Source organism: Chrysemys picta, chromosome 15, assembly GCF_011386835.1.
Source record: "Chrysemys picta bellii isolate R12L10 chromosome 15, ASM1138683v2, whole genome shotgun sequence".
Taxonomy (NCBI): Eukaryota; Metazoa; Chordata; order Testudines; family Emydidae; genus Chrysemys; species Chrysemys picta.
In genome coordinates this window covers 6339925-6357652 of record NC_088805.1, presented here as the reverse complement: position 1 = coordinate 6357652, position 17728 = coordinate 6339925, and the positions used below count along the sequence as shown (strand labels likewise).

Sequence of the window (17728 nt, the reverse complement as noted above, 5' to 3'; positions counted from 1 at the left end):
TCATGTTTGTGCCAGCAGATGGCACTCTTTATACGTACAGTACTAACGATATGCACATACAGAGGTACACATAAAATGCAGCTGTTTGTTTACAATTGGTCTAGCACCTCTCTTCCTACAAGGCAACTGAATTCAATGGACAATAGAATCTTTGAGATGATCAAACAACCTAACAACTCTTCATCTGGCTGGGGTTTTATTTTGTTCCCCTTCCTGCTATTGCTCTTTGCCATCTGGAAGCCAGTCTTCTGTCTTCACCTCTGTCACCTTCTTGTGGTCATTGCTGGTTTGAGCGGCACACCTTGTATCTGCAGCTGAGTGGCTGGGCCCTCATCCCTTGAGGCCAGTCGTTCAGGGGTATCACTGCCGCTGGCAGTAATGGAGGGGAAAAGTCAGGATCAGGTGACTCGTGATTTGGTGTCTCGCCAGAGGTGGTGAAGTCAGGCAACTCAACTGAAGATGTGTCCTGAGGACTGGTATGACCTGGCAGCAACTGATCTACATGTCGCCGCCAGGTGAGATCCTCTGCAGTCCAGACTGTGTAGGAAACAGGTCCCGTTTGAGCAATGACAGTGGCAGGGACCCATTTAGCTCTAGAAGTATAATTCCGAGCCAAAACCAGCTGTCCTGGGCTAAAGGTTCAGTCTTTTGGTCTGGGTGCACGCCTGATGACTTGATCTTGCTGCCGACATTGCCCAATTTGTCGGGGTTCAGAATGTTTCAGCAGATCAAAGCAAGTGCGCAGCTGTCATCCCATCATTAGAAAGGCCGGGGATGCCTTGGTCGTAGCATGAGGTGTGTTTCTGTAGGATAGTAAGAAGGTGTCCAGACGCTTTTCTTTATACACAGTCTCTGAGATCAGCGAAACGGCTGCACCGGTGTCCAGTTCCCTGCATATAGGTTTGCCATCCAACAACGGGGTTACCCAGTATTCATGTGAGCCCACTGCCAAAGACAAAACATGGAGTGGCTCTTCTTCTTGTGAGGAGGTATCTCCTTGGTCATCCTGGGTCTGCTCTAGGGTATGCAGATTTCCCTTTTTTGTCGGCCAGACCACAGGCCTCTTTTTCTTTTTTACAGGCACATGCAATGTGTCCCTTTTTGCCACGGTGTCGACACACCAGGTCCTTACACCAGCATTCTGATGCCTGGTGACCCAGCTTACCACAGCGGTAACATTCCTGATTCCCCAGTTTTGTGGGTAGGTTCTTGTGACACCTCATGCACCCTAGGGGATGCACCAATGGATTGTGCCTCCTTTGTAGCCAGTTCCATAGAGACAGCAATATCAAGGGCCTTCTGTAAGGTAAGCTGAGCCTCTGTCAATAGGCGCTTCCGTATAGCTTCACTGTGCAGGCCACACACTAACCTGTCATGTAGGGCATCATTTAACATCTCCTTAAATTCAGTTAGGGTTACCATATTTAAAAAAAAAAAGAGGACACTCCACAGGGCCCTGGCCCCGCCCCTTTCCCACCCCCTTCCCTGCCCCAACTCTGCCCCTTCCCTGCCCCAACTCCGCCCCTTCCCCAAAGTCCCCACCCTAACTCCCCCTCCTCCCTCCCAGCCACGCGAAAAGGGTTGCCCAAGCGCTACCAGCTTCACGGTTTGCCGGGCAGCCCCCAGACCCAGCGCCCCTGGCCGGTGCTTCCCCAGCACAGCTGGAGCCCGGGAGGGGAAGTGCCCGGCTGGCGGCTGGGGTCCAGAGGCAAGGGGGCTGCCCGAAGCCAGAGCGGTCGGGCAGCTCGGCTCTTAAACAGAGCCGAAGAGTCAGGGGAGGAGCAGAGCAGCCGCGGGAGGGGAAGTGCCCGGTGGTATTTTCCCAGACATGTTCGGCTTTTTGGCAATTCCCCCCGGACGGGGGTTTGATTACCAAAAAGCCGGACATATCCGGGAAAAACCGGACGTATGGTAACCCTACTCAGTGTTCTGCAAGCTTCCTCAAAGTTGCTACAAATTGTACAACTGCTTCGTCTTCTTTCTGGTCTCTTTTGTGGGACCTATATCGTTCAGCAGTTACCAGTGGTTCTGGAGAAAAATGGGACCCCAGGATTTCCCCAATGTCACTGTAAGATTTAGTCTCTGGCTTAACAGGGTGGAGTAAGCTGTGTAGCTGGGAGTAGGTCTTAGCCCCTACAACACTTAAGAATATTGGCACCGTCTTCTCTTCTGTAATGTCATTTGCAATAACAAAAAGCTCAAAACGCTCAGTATATACATGCCACTGCACTCTAGTCTCCTCAAAAGGTTCCAGTGGCCCTGTAAGTGTAGCCATGATTTTAGTTTGTTTGCAGTCAGTGCAAACAAGCCAGTTCTCACCCCCTTCCAGCAGCAAAAAAGGTTGGTTCGTTTGTTTGTTTTGGTACCTTAACTTCTACTTCCTTCTGTTGCTGGGGCAGCACAGAGATCCCATCCTTGTCACCACGTTGTTATATCCTTGGGGGCAACAGTTTTAGGAAGAATCACTGGCGCCACAGAGAGCTGTAAACCTTGAAGCAGCCATTTACTGCTACACTCAGAACTGACCAACAGCCAGCCAAAACTGGCTGGGCTATCCCCTAATAATCTAACTCAGTTGCCATAGCAACACAAGATTCTATTACCATGACAACCAATACACAACAGGTGAGGCACAGGTGTAAGTTAAGGTGGTAATGCAATGAGCTTACAAGCCTCAACAACGGTAAGGCAGTAGCTTAACTAAACTTATCAAGGCCCAAGGCCCAAAAAGCCTTAACAGGCGTAGCTAACCGGGGGTAACCCTAGATCAGAAGACAGCACAAGGCAGAGAGCTGTAGGGACTAAACTGCTGACAGGTAACCACAAGATGCTACTTTATACCAGCTTGGGGTTTTTTAAAGTTCGGAACATCAGCAGATGTCTGATCACAAGAATACCATGGTAACTGATTGACATATATGCTAATAAGCTTGAGGTAAAAGGATTAATAAGCTATGGGAGAAGGGCACCCCAGCATCAGTAGGGGGAGGAACTACAAATAAGGAAAAGGGGCTGAACCCCCTCCTGAACATGCATTAGGCAGAGTGGCGTCAGTATAACACATTACAACAGCTGTATCCCCGCCTGCATGCCTGGGGAGATGCTTGGATGACAGCCACTGGTGATGGTGAAGGGGAAGATAACTGACCCATCAGACTGTTCAGCAAGGGCTGGGGTAGGTCTATGTATTCTCTCTAGCTGCCTTGCTGGGTTAGAGCATTCATGACTTTGTGAACTGTATTAATAACATTATAAACAGTGTGTGATTTCCAAAGCATGTGTGTTACAGCCATGCACATCTGGGCTCCCACTGAACAGTCACTCTGATAATATGGGGCCTGGTCTAGCAGAACCTACCAAATTTCCAAGTGCTAACTGAGGAAACGAAATCCGTAATATAATGACTATACAATGGATAGATCAGGCAACACCTGCCCAGGGCTTTCTTAGCACAGAAGGGAAATCTCCCACCACAGCATAGCAGATTTATCCCCAGTTGCCGCTCGGAAGGCCAGCCCTCTAATTTAATTAAAGCCAGAGAGCTTCTCTTTAATACCATCTGATCCAGGTCAGGAGGGACGGCGGGCTCAGCTGGTGCCGATGGCTCTGCCTCACAATGTCCGAAGGGGCTTGACAACTTTCAGTGGATCGCTGTTCATCAACAATAAAACTAGGGATTGCGGAGCTGTCCAGATCTACCATCCAGGTACAGTACTCAGTAGTACAGTAATCCCGGAGCCCAGGTCAGGGGCTGTGCACTCTCGGCTCTGCCTGCCCCAGAGCCAGGGTGGATTAAGCACAGCTTACAGGGGCTCTGCTTCAGGAATGTGGTTGGGTGTTTGCTGTTGCTTTTACTGCTGCAAAGTCAAAATGGGCTTTGCTTTATGCTATGAATAGATGCTTTTGTCTCCTACACAGAGAGGCAGAACTCTGAGCAGCACAAGCACCAGCCTTCCTGGCCTGCCCCATGTGTTGTGTGCTCACTCGGAGGGGCCTGACACAATACGGTGCACAGTGAAGGAGATGGGCTCCAAGCGAGGAGGGGAGTGGGATGGGTGTACAGGCCAGGAGTCTTTGTATTATCCTTGTCCCGCCAGGTGTGTGGTGGAGAGATTGCAAAGGTTGGGATTGTTTAGGATGAAGAGGCCGGGAATAAGGACAGGTTGATCAGGAACTTATTTGGGCCAAGTCTCTGGCCTGTGTTATACAAGTCAGACTAGATGATCACAGTGGTGGCCTTGGAATCTCTTAACCCTACTGACCTTTCTCCTAATACAAGAACAAGGGGCATTTAGTGAAACTGAGGCAGCAAGTACAAAACTGCTAAAAAGGGAATTTGTTTTACACCATCATATGATTAACCTGCAGAGCCCCCTGCCATTTGAGATTGCTGATGCCAGGATGTTGGTGGGAATCATAAAAGCATCAGCCATGTATGTGGATAATGAGAAAACCCACATTTACATTAGACAGGTTTCAGAGTAACAGCCGTGTTAGTCTGTATCCGCAAAAAGAAGAACAGGAGTACTTGTGGCACCTTAGAGACTAACAAATTTATTAGAGCATAAGCTTTCGTGGACTACAGCCCACTTCTTCGGATGCATATAGAATGGAACATATATTGAGGAGATATATATACACACATACAGAGAGCATAAACAGGTGGGAGTTGTCTTACCAACTCTGAGAGGCCAATTAATTAAGAGAAAAAAAACTTTTGAAGTGATAATCAAGCTAGCCGAGTACAGACCGTTTGATAATAAGTGTGAGAGTACTTACAAGGGGAGATAGAGTCAATGTTTGTAATGGCTCAGCTATTCCCAGTCCTTATTCAAACCGGAGTTGATTGTGTCTAGTTTGCATATCAATTCTAGCTCACCAGTCTCTCTTTGGAGTCTGTTTTTGAAGTTTTTCTGTTGTAATATAGCCACCCGCAGGTCTGTCACTGAATGACCAGACAGGTTAAAGTGTTCTCCCACTGGTTTTTGAGTATTTTGATTCCTGATGTCAGATTTGTGTCCATTAATTCTTTTGCGTAGAGACTGTCCGGTTTGGCCAATGTACATGGCAGAGGGGCATTGCTGGCACATGATGGCATATATCACATTGGTAGATGTGCAGGTGAACGAGCCCCTGATGGTATGGCTGATGTGATTAGGTCCTATGATGATATTCAAGTGACATCATCACCAAACACCAAACCGGACAGTCTCTATGCAAAAGAATTAATGGACACAAATCTGACATCAGGAATCAAAATACTCAAAAACCAGTGGGAGAACACTTTAACCTGTCTGGTCATTCAGTGACAGACCTGCGGGTGGCTATATTACAACAGAAAAACTTCAAAAACAGACTCCAAAGAGAGACTGGTGAGCTAGAATTGATATGCAAACTAGACACAATCAACTCCGGTTTGAATAAGGACTGGGAATGGCTGAGCCATTACAAACATTGACTCTATCTCCCCTTGTAAGTACTCTCACACTTATTATCAAACTGTCTGTACTCGGCTAGCTTGATTATCACTTCAAAAGTTTTTTTTCTCTTAATTAATTGGCCTCTCAGAGTTGGTAAGACAACTCCCACCTGTTTATGCTCTCTGTATGTGTGTATATATATCTCCTCAATATATGTTCCATTCTATATGCATCCGAAGAAGTGGGCTGTAGTCCACGAAAGCTTATGCTCTAATAAATTTGTTAGTCTCTAAGGTGCCACAAGTACTCCTGTTCTTCTATTTACATTAGAGAGGATTAACAAAATTGGAAGGGATCTAAACCCACAAGCCAACCTTGAAAGGGGTCACAGTGAAACCTCGTCAGGATCACCCACGGGGGAGTTCCTGCGCTTTCTGCATTAACAGCTGGTGCTAGCAATTACCAGTAACAGGAGACTGGGCTGCATGGGCCCCTGGGCAGGGGCCATGCTCAGAAACAGAGCAGGCTGCATTCTCAGGTTTGTTTGTTCTTCAGTAAAATGTCCATTTTGTGGGGCAGGTTCTCCCTGTGAGACTGGGATTTGCAGTGTGATGATGGGAGAGACCTGCTTACCTTGTGCCTTTTCATTCCTGCCTAGGGCATGAGGTGCTGTCCAGCCTGCCTCTCCAGATGATGCTATTCTTCAATGTCTTCTATTTCCCATTCTGGTGCCTGTGCGAGGGGATAATGCTGGCATTAAAGGTACCATATAACCAGGGATTAGAGCTGGGAAGATGAGTGAAGTCCTACCCAGGGCCGGTTCCAGGCACCAGCTTAACAAGCAGGTGCTTGGGGCGGCCAAGGGAGAGGGGCGGCACCTGCGGCAATTCGGGGGCGACAGGTCCCTCACTCGCTCTAGGAGCGAAGGATCTGCCGCTGAACTGCTGCCGCCGATCGCGGCTTTTTTTTTTGTTTGGGGCAGCAGAAATGCTAGAGCCGGCCCTGGTCCCACCTAATGCGTTCCTTCGGTGCCCAAATAACGGCACGCTTGCCCTTTCTTGCAGTCTGCCAGCCAAGCTGTGCCCAGGTCAGGGTTTATCTAGCAGAAAGGGTTTTTGTCGACAAATGGCCATTTTCCAAAAACTCTTTTCTCAAACTGACCTTCTAGAAAGTTTTTGTTTTTTCCATGAGATTTTTATCAAAACTTTTCTTGAACCAGTTTCCAAGCCAACCATCAAAATCCTTCGTTTCCCAAAACACACGTAAACACCAGATGGGTCCATTTCAAACGCTGAGAAATGGCAACTCCGGTCAAATGGCAAAACTTCTTGTGCGCCTCTTATGTTTCCATTTGGTTTAAATATCCCAGGCCAGGGGAGGTCCAAGAGACGATGTTTCTGCCTGATCCATCCCATGGGCAAGAAGCATTCCTCTGCAGTGTCCTGGGCCATGGGCAGTCAGGCCTAGTGGTGGGAGTGAGAGTTCCGCCTATTGGTTAGAGCTGGGTCCACGGTGGGCAGAGTCTGCAAAATGAGCCATGGGTCAGCCTGGAGAGACAGAAGGAGTCTAGCAGAGAAAGGTCTAATATGGCAGGAAGTTGAAGCTAGACAAATTCAGACTGGAAATAAGGTGCAAATTTTTAACTGCGCCAGTAATTAACCCTTGGAACAACTTACCAAGGGCCATGCTGGATTCTCCATCACTGACAATTTTTAAATTAGGATTGGATGTTTTTCTAAATGATCTGCTCTAGGAATTATTTTGGAGGTCAGACTGATGATCACAATGGTCCCTTCTGGCCTTGGACTCTGTGAATCCATGAATCTGGGCTTGCAGCAGAGCCAGACTCGGGGCAACCTAACGAGCACAGCTGGCCTGTAGTACACTGCCTGATGGGCTGGAAAGTCAGCAGACCAGCTGTTAAGCCCAGCAGCAGCAGCTGTCATAGTCATCGTCGCTGTTCATTGGCTGCTTGAAGCAATTGCCCATGGCTGCGAGAGCCCCTGTCTTGCATTGCTTCATTCCAGCTAAGCCACTTCTGACTCTTGGCTGATTTTTGGGCTCCGGCACCTGGCCTCTGACTCTGGATTTAACCACTGGTCACGACTGCCCATGTCCCAGTCCCTGACAAGGGGCGCAGCAGTGGCACGGTAGCAGTAAGGGAGGCAGGTGAAGTGGATAGAGTGAATATATGGAGGGATGGGAGGGGTTTGTGTTGGGGCTGGTGCCAGGTGTGGGGCTGGTGGGATGAAACGGCGATGGTCTGTCACTAATGCCCTCCTGTTACAGTACGGCCTGCTGCCTTGTTACTACCAGTTCCTCCTTGTTGCTGCCTTCCTGATTCTCGCATTAGCTGAAGGGTTACGCTTGTATCTTGGATACACTGGAAATCTGCAAGGAAAGGTAAGAACTGATTCAAGGCCTGAGCAGGCTAGTGGCCAGGGCATGGAAGCTACAGCTCCCCATCAAACTCTGCTTCATCACTTCAGCTCTGGCAAGCGTGCTGGTCACAGCTCCCTTGCAGGGGGAAGGTCAAATATTTTCATTAATGACTTGAATAATGGAGTGGAGCATATGCTTATAGCATCTGTGGCGAACACCAAGCTAAGATGGGTTGCACTCATTTTGGAGGGCAGGGTTTGAATTCAGAACAACCTTGACAAATTGCAGAATTGGTCTGAAATTAAAAAGATGAAATTCAATATAGACAAGTGCAAAATACTCCCTTAAGAAGGAAAAAATTAAATGCATAATTTCAAGAGGGGGAATAACTGGCTAGTTGGTAGTACTGTTGAAAAGGATCTGGGGGTTACAGTAGATCACAAATTGAAAATGAGTTTGCAATGTGATGCAGTTGGTAAAAAATAGGGCTGTCAAACGATTAAAAAATTAATCGCGATTCATCGCTTTGATAAACAATAGAATACCATTTATTTAAATATATTTGGATGTTTTCCACACTTTGAAATATATTTATTTCAATTACAACACAGAATACGAAGTGTACAGTGCTCACTTTATTTTTATTACAAATATTTGCACTGTAAAAAAGAGAAATATTTTTAGTATTAGTATATTAGTGTTTTTCAATTCACCTAATACAAGTGCTGTAGTGCAATCTTTATCATGGAAATTGACCTTACAAATGTAGAATTATGTACAAAAAAATAACTGCACTCAAAAATAAAACAGTGTAAAACTTTAGAGCCTACAGGTCCACTCAGTCCTACTTCTTATTCAGCCAATTCCTCAGACAAACAAGTTTGTTTTCATTTGAAGGAGATAATGCTGCCTGCTTCTTGTTTACAATGTCATCTGAAAGTGAGAACAGGCATTTGCATGGCACTGTTGTAGCCGGAGTCACAAGATATTTAGGTGCCAGATACGGTAAAGATTCATATGTCCCTTCATGCTTTGCCCAGCATTCCAGAGGACATGCTTCCATGCCGATGATGGGTTCTGCTTGTTGACAAGCCAAAGCAGTGCAAACCGACACATGTTCATTTTCATCGTCTGAGTCAGATTCCATGCCACCAGCAAAAAGTTGATTTTTCTTTTGGTGGTTCGGGTTCTGTGGTTTCCTCATTGGGCTGGTGCTTTTTTAAGACTTCTGCAAACATGCTCCACACCTCGTCCCTCTCTGATTTTGGAAGGCACTTCAGATTTTTAAACTTGGTTCGAGTGCTGTAGCTCTCTTTAGAAATCTCACATTGGTCCGGTGACAGGGTGCTGGGCAAAGGGTTGCTGATTCAGCCCTCTGTCGCGCCAGCTTCCATTTAGGGGGATAGATTAGAGCTGGCTGGAGATAACTTGGCCCTAACTGGGGAGGCAGAGACAGCTGCCGCCTAATTAGCCTGGGGCTGTATTAAAACCTCAGGGGAAGGAAGCCAAGGAGGGAGCAGAAAGAAAGGGGAAAGGCAGGGAGTAGAAGCAGGGAGGTAGCTCTTTTCTGCCTTCCGATGCTGAAGGGCTAACTGTTCATGGTGAAACGGTGGTAAGAGCAAGCCTGTGAATGAACTTCACCAGTGGAGACTCACCCCAGGGTCTGAGCGATTTTGTGGATTTAGCAGAGGCAGGAGCCAAGGGGGCCCTGCCATGCTCTGCTACAGGGACCTTCTTTGCATTTTGACAAATCTGTAGTGAAAGTGTTCTTAAATTGAACAACATGTGCTGGGTTGTCATAACATGAAATCTATGGCAGAATGCAGGTAAGAGCAAGAGACACACAATTCTCCCCCCAGGAGTTCAGTCACAAATTTAATTAATGCATTTTGTTTTAAATGAGTATCAGGGGCATGGAAGCATGTCTTCTGTGTGATGGGTTGGACCCCCGTCTGGGATGTCAACTGATGTACTGGGGTTTCACTGAGCTCCTCCTGTTTCACCAGCCTAGGCTCCCTCTCCCTGTTTTGCTGAATCAGGCTCTCTGGCCTCTAGCAGCACACACAGGTAGAGACGCACCAGCTGTAGAATCACACAGGGGCTGCAATGGGTCTATGGGAAGACTCTGCTAGGAAATTGCCCAGCACTCAAGTGCAGCTTCCCTCTGGAGAGTACACCCAAGATGATAATGTCTTGCACTGTATAAAAGATCAGCACAGCGCAAGCTCATAAAAATTTGCCCTCTCCCTCAATGTGGAGAGAGAGCTACACAGCTTCTCCCTGCCTCCCAGATATGAATTGCACGAACCGGGTTATGTTATAAACAAGAAATAAGTTTTTATTAACTACAAAAGGTAAATTTTAAGTTGCTATAAGGGATAGTAAACAGAACAAAGCAAATTACTGAATAAATAAAACAAAACACACAAACTAAGCTTAATACACTAAACACACAGGTTACAAAATGTAGTTTCTCACTCTAAATGTTGTTTAGGCAGGTTGCAGAGTTTCTGTAGTTTAGAGTTCCAGTTATTTCTCTTTACAGAGTAGACTCTTGTCTTAGTCTGGACTCAGCCCTTTCCTTTCCCTCAGCTTAGTTCCTTTGTCTCTTCAGTACTTTCAGCAGCCGTTCTTCTTGGGTGGGAAGGCAAAGGACAAGAGTGTTGGATTGACTTGCTTCCCAGTCTTAAATAGAATTTACATAAGGTGGGAAGCCTCTGTTTCCAGGGCAAAAGTACCAGCAGTGTCTGAGGTGGTACTTTACACCAGGTGACTTTATCACTTGACCTTGCAGTGTCAAAGCAACGTCCCAGGACACTTCTCAGGAAGGAGACAGATTAGTATCTTCAAAGTCTTATTATTTCCTCCCTCCAGGCTGATGGCCTGCTGTCTGGTGGGTGTTTCCCCAAGTACACACTGATTTGTAATTGTTACGTAGTCAACATTCCTACCTTTAGATACAGAAGTGATACATGCATACAAATTGGATAATCACATTCAGTAAAGCATAACCTTTCCAATGATATCTTACAAGGCCCATCTTGCATAAAATATATCTTAGTTATGCCATATTCATATTATAAGCATATTTCTATAAAGAATATGCAGCGTCACGTCACACTCTGGAATGGTGGCCAAAGCATGAAGAGGCATACGAATGTTTAGCATACCTGACACACAAATACTTAGCAATTCCAGCTACAACACTGCCATGCAAACACCTGTTCTCATTTTCAGGTGACATTGTAAATAAGAAGTGGGCAGCATTATCCCCCATAAATGTAAAACTTTTTGTCTTAGTGATTGGCCGAACAAGAAGTAGGACTGAGTGGACTTGCAGGCTCTAAAGTATTACTTTGTTTTGTTTTTGAGTGCAGTTATTTAACAAAAAACCCTTACATTTGTAAGTTGATCTTTCACGATAGAGATCGTACTACAGTACATGTATGAGGTAAATTGAAAAATGCTATTTCTTTTAGACTAACAGACGTATTGGAGCATAAGCTTTCATGGGTGAATACCCACTTTGTCAGATGCATTCACCCATGAAAGCTTATGCTCCAATACGTCTGTTAGTCTATAAGGTGCCACAGAACTCTTTGTCGCTTTTTACAGATCCAAATGAACATGGTTACCCCTCGGATACTTGACACTATTTCTTTTATCATTTTTACTGTGCAAATATTTGTAATATAAAGGAGCACTATACACTTTGTATTCTGTGTTGTAAATTGAAATAAAATATTTGAAAGTGTAGAAAACCATCCACAAATATTTAATAAATTTCAATTGGTATTCTATTGTTTAACAGTGCAATTAAAACGGCAATTCATTGCTATTAATTTTGAGTTAATCGTGTGAGTTAACTGATTAATCGAGAGCCCTACTAAATAGGCTAATATCCTTCTGGAGTGTATTAACAGGGATATATGTAAAACACAGGAGTAAAAACTCAGCCCTGGTGAGGCCTCGGCTGGAGTACTGTGAACCACACTCTAGGAAATGTGTGGACAAATTGGGGAGTCCAGGGGAGAGAAACAAAAATGCTCAAAGGTTTAGAAAACCTGCCCTCCGAGGAAAGGTTAAAAGTGGGCATGTTTCTTCTAAAGAAAAGAAGCCTGAGGGGGGACCTGATCATAGTCCTCTAAAATTTCCCTTAACATATTTGAAGACTGTTATCAATTATTAGCCATGTCTACTGAAAGTAGGACAAGAAGCAATGGGTTTAATTTGCAGCGAGGGGGATTCAGGTTAGATATTAGGAAACACTTTCTAGCGATGAGGATAGTTAAGCTCTGGAGCAGGTTTCCAAGGAAGGGTGTGGAATTCCCACCATTGGAGGATTTTAAGAACAAGTCGGACAAACACCTGTCAGGGATGATCTAGGTTTACTTGGTCCTGCCTCAGGGCAGGGGGCTGGACTTGATGACTTCTGAAGGTCCCTTCCAGCCCAACATTTCTGTGACTATATGAAAAGATGATAAAAGTACATAAAAGTACAAAATCATTTGCCCCTGCCCCCCTCCCAATGTTCTCTTGCCATGAAAGTGATCATTGGAGTTGCCATAGGTAAGTTATGTGATTGCAAATGGAGGGAAGGAGTGGCCAGCTGCCAACTAGTAGCAGGGACATGCCTATGAGAAGAAATGTGTTAGAGGTGGTCCTCACTATGATTGATATTGAGACCTGAAGCCCAAGAATAATTCATGGAAATTAACTGGCCAATATTTTGGATTAATTGAATAATAAGCCTGGCACCAATTCCAACTCCTTTGCATCACTGTAAAGAAAACAGCTCTGTCTTCAGAAGACAGCCTGGGATCCCCATGGACTAGTGAGAGTCCCAGTTGCTATAAAGCAGGTATAGTGGCCATTACATCACCTCCTTTCCCCCTTGGGTGTAGGTGTTCCCAAGGGTAGGATGGAGTGGAGCTATAGCATGATCACTAGCTAGAGAAACAGTCACAGGGTGGGGAAGCGGTTGTGGCTGGTACAACTCACAGCAGTTCTTAGGCTGCCCTAAATTATGCCAGGAATTTTGCGCTCCTCCCTCTACCCCCCGAGTGGAAAAGTGGTTTAGAGTCACCTTCTTACATACCCTGGGTCCTCTGCTGAGCTCAGTCTAGTCTAGGTTAAGGCACTTATCTGGCTCTCCTCATCATAGTATCTGAGTGTGACAGAATATACCTATTTCCACACCCTACACACCACTGTAATAAACTCTGCACAAAATATGCCTTGTGAGGTATCATTTGAAAAATCATAATTTGCTGATCATTATTGTCCTGGTAAAATATGTGGCAACATTGTATGTTAAGTTTATCAGATTCCACTGCATGGTGTTATTAACACATGTTCCAAACAGAGGTTGGCAAACAGGTCTGTCTCAAACAAAGGAATGTGTGCTCTGCTTAATTTGCATTTAAGCAATAAACACATCAAGTGGGGGAGACAAAGGAAGTTCAACCAGGTGGGGGGAAAACAGCAGGGTTTCCTTCCACATAAATCTCAGCTGTAAATGTTTTCAAGAGGGGGACTGAAACTATAAAAAGGAGAGACAAACATCCCAAGGATCCCTGCCTCTTCCTGTCCATTGCATTCACAGCACCTGAAGCGACAAAGAAAGCATTAATTGGATTCTGGGAGAAGGGGTCCTGACTTAAGAAATGTGGGCAGCAAGACTGCTGAATGCATGTGATGAGAAAACTTTGCTTTGAATTTAACAGAGTTTGTTAAGCACCAGTTGCATTTTATCTTTATTTTTCTTGTAACCATTTCTGACTTTTATGCCTCATGACTTGTACTCACTTAAAATCTCTCTCTTTGTGAGTAATAAGCTTGTTTTATCTAATCCAGTGAGTTTAAATTGAAGTGCCTGGGAAACCCCATTTGGGGTGGCAAGTAGTGTGCATGTTTTTTCTATTAAAGAAATAACGGACTTGTAGTGTCCAGGAGAGGGCTTGGCAGTACAGGACAGACATATCTGGGGGGTAAATCTAGGGCTGGTGGGTGTTGGGGTCACTGCAGTAAGAACCAAGGTGTGGCTGGCTATCTGAAGCACACACACGGGTGTGACTTGCATGCTCGAGGCTGTTTGTGACCAGTCCAGAGGCTACAGCAGCAAGGCATTGTAAAGGACACCCCGGGTAGGAGGGCAGGGGTGACCCAGCTACTACTTGGTCTGGATTGATCCCTGGGTATGTCTCACTGAGCGCCTCTCAGTCTTGAATGTATTCATCTGCACAACCCCCTGTGGGGTAGGAAGCACTATTATCCTCATTTTACAGCTTGCGAACGGAGACAGATGGCTTGTCTGGACAGCATGTGGCAAGCGAGGGTGTAACTTACCTCACATTAGCCTGCCATGCATTCACTGATGGTGTGGACCTGCTGCTGTGCACTAACAGTTCCCTAGTGAGCTTTGATCTACTTGTATTTCAAAGCCCACTATGAAACTTTTAGTGCACAGCAGCAGGGTCTACGTGGACACTTAGTGCTCAGCAAACCCAAGCGTATATCTATCTTGCACTATTTGTCCACACAAGCCCTAAGTGACGTGCCCAAGGTCACACAGGAAGTCAGTGGCAGAGAAGAGAATTAAACCCAGATCTTCTGAGTGGCAGGCTAATATCCTACCCCCTGAGCCACACTGCCCTAGCTCAGCAAGACCTGTTAGTGGACAACTTGAGTCAAATACATTATGCACCCAGCTGTACTCCGCTTTGGGGCAGGAGTCCTGCAAGATCTGTGGCTAGGCCCCACTGGAGGCTAAGCAGACAAGCAAAGGGAGAGTGAAATGCTGAAGCATCCTTTATGGCGATGCTCAGGGGGGAATGGCCAAGTTCTAGAGCCTAGAATTCCCAGTCCTGGGCTCCAAGTCCTACACAGTGTTCTGTCTCTCACTTCACACATTCTCTTGAGGTCACAGCCCCAAAGCCTCGGCTGCGCGCTGCTCTTTGTAGCATTTGCTGTGGTGTTTTCAGTCTTTCCTCTCAGCTGCCTTTGCTTCTGCAGGTACCTGAACTGGCTGGATTCCTGCTCCTATCCTTCCTGATACAGCTCCCCCTCCTGCTTTTCCTCCTCATGGATGAGCACATCATTCGGCTGCCCCTGGAGACAGCTGTGCATATCATTTACCTGGTGTTTCTTGCCTCTGAGAGCACAGCTGGCTTCTTTGCACTTAAAGTGATGACAAGGCAGCTTGCTACACAGTTCTACCTGAAACAATTTGAGGATGCAGGCAGACCGTGGCAATCAGGGCATAGCGTGAGCCAGGGCAGGGCAGCCCATCCAGGCAGAAGCGGCCAGCAGGACAGAGAAGGGAATTGATACTATGTGAACATGGTCCCTATGCAGGAAGCCGCAACGCCAGAACATCCTCCTGCATTAAAGTGCCCATTGACTGGAAGTATTTTTTCTGGGAAGCCTTTAAAATAAATGTTTGAGATACAAAGCTGGCCTAGATGAACATCCTTCCAGTTGTGGGAGCTTCAGGGCTAATTCAAGGGTCTTTTAGATGACGGAGCCAAAGTTGGAGAATGTTGGTGCTGAAGTTGGGCACGTAAATTAAACTGGCTTTGACTGACCGAAGGGTTTAGCACCCCCCCCCCCTCTGACTCCAGGGGGCTCAACACCAAAGAGAGGCTGCCAGAGTCATTTAGATGCCTAATTCCAGGTATGCAGCCTGGAAAACGCCAGCCCTAGTATATTGTGAAGAGTTTGCGTGGCAGACTGTGTGGCGGAGCTGCCACATGAGGGGTTTACACCTTCTAGCTGCCCTGGAGAGGAACTCCCCATGCTGCCTCAGAGCCAGCCAGTGCAGAGGGGGTGACAACCCCCTACCCCAAGCCCCTAAATGAGCCCAATTGCTTGAGCTTGGAGCAGAGTGAGCTGAACTTCCCCCTTAGATGGAGAGGAAGGTTTTTTGCTAGACAGGTGCTGCTTTGCGTGCAGGGAGTTAAAAGCATTTTAGGATACCGGGAAATTCATTGGTGCCAAATGACTTGAGATTTTCCTAAAACACAACAAAGGGTCAGTAGGTTCCTGCCTGAATGCAGTTCCTGGTGGGAGGCAACAGCAATGGGTTGCAATGGTGGGTGTGTCTCCTCAAGCCAGCGCATTCTGTGGGGCCTGGTCTGAAACACCAGTTCACATTCCCCCCTTCAGTTAAATAGTGGCTCACAGGTGCTCTTAAAATTGGACTCAGCTAGTAGGTGCATTTACACTTGAGCTTAAACTTAGTCAACTGAAGTCAGTGGGAGCTTTACACGAGTGCAGACTAGAAGATCAGACCCTTGTAGATGGTCTTGTTACATAGGTAAGTTTTAATATGTGGGGGTCTTAGAAACAAGAGCAGCAGTTGCCTGTCAAAGAGACAAAACTGTCCTCTTCCTAGTGGGAGTTTTGCATTCACTCCCCTGATGCATCAGGGCAGGCTGGGCCACAGCACATGTGATTACGACCAGCTGGCAATGCACTGGCATTCTGAAATCTCAGGGATGGGGCTTTAGCTATTGTACTGAATTCACTGGAGCTCCATGACTCACCCAAGTTGAGGACCTGGCCCTCAGACTTCAACCCAGTTATGTTATCAGCGGCGCGGGTGCTTTGAATCATTGTGATGTGAAGTTCCAGCGCTATCTACACAAATCGCTTCCTCCTGCTTCTGGCAAAATTAAGGTTGTGACTAAGGCCTGGTCTACACTTCAAACGTTTTACCAGCATAGCTACTTTGTTTAGGAGCGTGAGTTTTTGCTGACATAGCTATGCTGGTAAAAGTTCAAGTTTGGGTGTGGTTATTAGAGGTACCAGTATAGCTTATATTTAGGGCGGTCAATTAATCACAGTTAACTCATGTGATTAACTCAAAAAACTTAATCACCATTTAAAAAATGAATCGCATGTATAACAATAGAATACCACTTGAAATTTAAATATTTTGGATGTTTTTCTACATTTTCAATATTATTTCAATTACAACACAGAATACAAAGTGCACAGTGCTCACTTTATATTATTTTTTATTACACATATATGCACTGTAAAAATGATAAACAAAAGAAATAGTATTTTTTCAGTTCACCTCATACAAGTACTGAAGTTCAATCTCTTTATCGTGAAAGTGTAATTTACAAATGCAAAGTTTTTGGTTACATAACTGCATTCAAAAATAAAACAAAGTCCACTCAGTCCTACTTCTTATTTTGCCAATCGCTAAGACAAACAAGTTTGTTTACATTGACGGAAGATACTGCTGCTTCTTATTTACGTCACCTGAAAGTGAGAACAGGTGTTTGCATGGTACTTTTGTAGCCGGCGTTGCAAGGTATTTACATGCCAGATATGCTAAACATTCGTATGCCCCTTCATGCTGCAGCCACCATTCCAGAGGACATGCTTCCATGCTGATGATGCTCGTTAAAAAATAATGCATCAATTAAATTTGTGACTGTACTTCTTGGGGGGAGAATTGTATGTCTCCTGCTCTGTTTTACCTGCATTCTGCATATATTTCTTGTTATAGCAGTCTCAGAAGATGACCCAGCACATGTTCATTTTCCCCATGCTAATTTTTCCCCCTACTGTTACTCACACCTTCTTGTCAACTGTTGGAAATGGGCCATCCTGATTATCACTACAAAAGTTTTTCTCCTGCTGAAAATAGCCCATCTTAATTGATTACTCTCATTATAGTTAGTTTGGCAACACCCATTTTTTCATGTCCTCTGTGTATATATATATATATCTTCCTACTGTATTTTCCACTGCATGCATCCAATGAAGTGGGTTTTAGCCCATGAAAGCTTATGCTCAAATAAATTTGTTAGTCTCTAAGGTGCCAGAAGTACTCCTGCTCTTTTTGCTAGTATGAAAAAAGAAGCTGTTGGGATATTGTAGAACAAAGGGTCTACAGTGTTCCAGCAGAG

General features: G+C 45.6%; 1 protein-coding gene across 1 annotated transcript; it reads left to right on the top strand.

The window, feature by feature from the left end:
* Positions 1-3493: 3493 nt before the first annotated feature.
* LOC122172463 (transmembrane protein 17B-like) lies at positions 3494-17189 on the top strand. The gene is made up of 4 exons (XM_042843207.2): positions 3494-3706; positions 6079-6182; positions 7710-7823; positions 14817-17189. Exons 1-4 carry the CDS (start codon positions 3601-3603, stop codon positions 15129-15131), a joined length of 639 nt encoding a protein of 212 aa, XP_042699141.2. The 5' UTR covers positions 3494-3600; the 3' UTR covers positions 15132-17189.
* Positions 17190-17728: the final 539 nt, after the last annotated feature.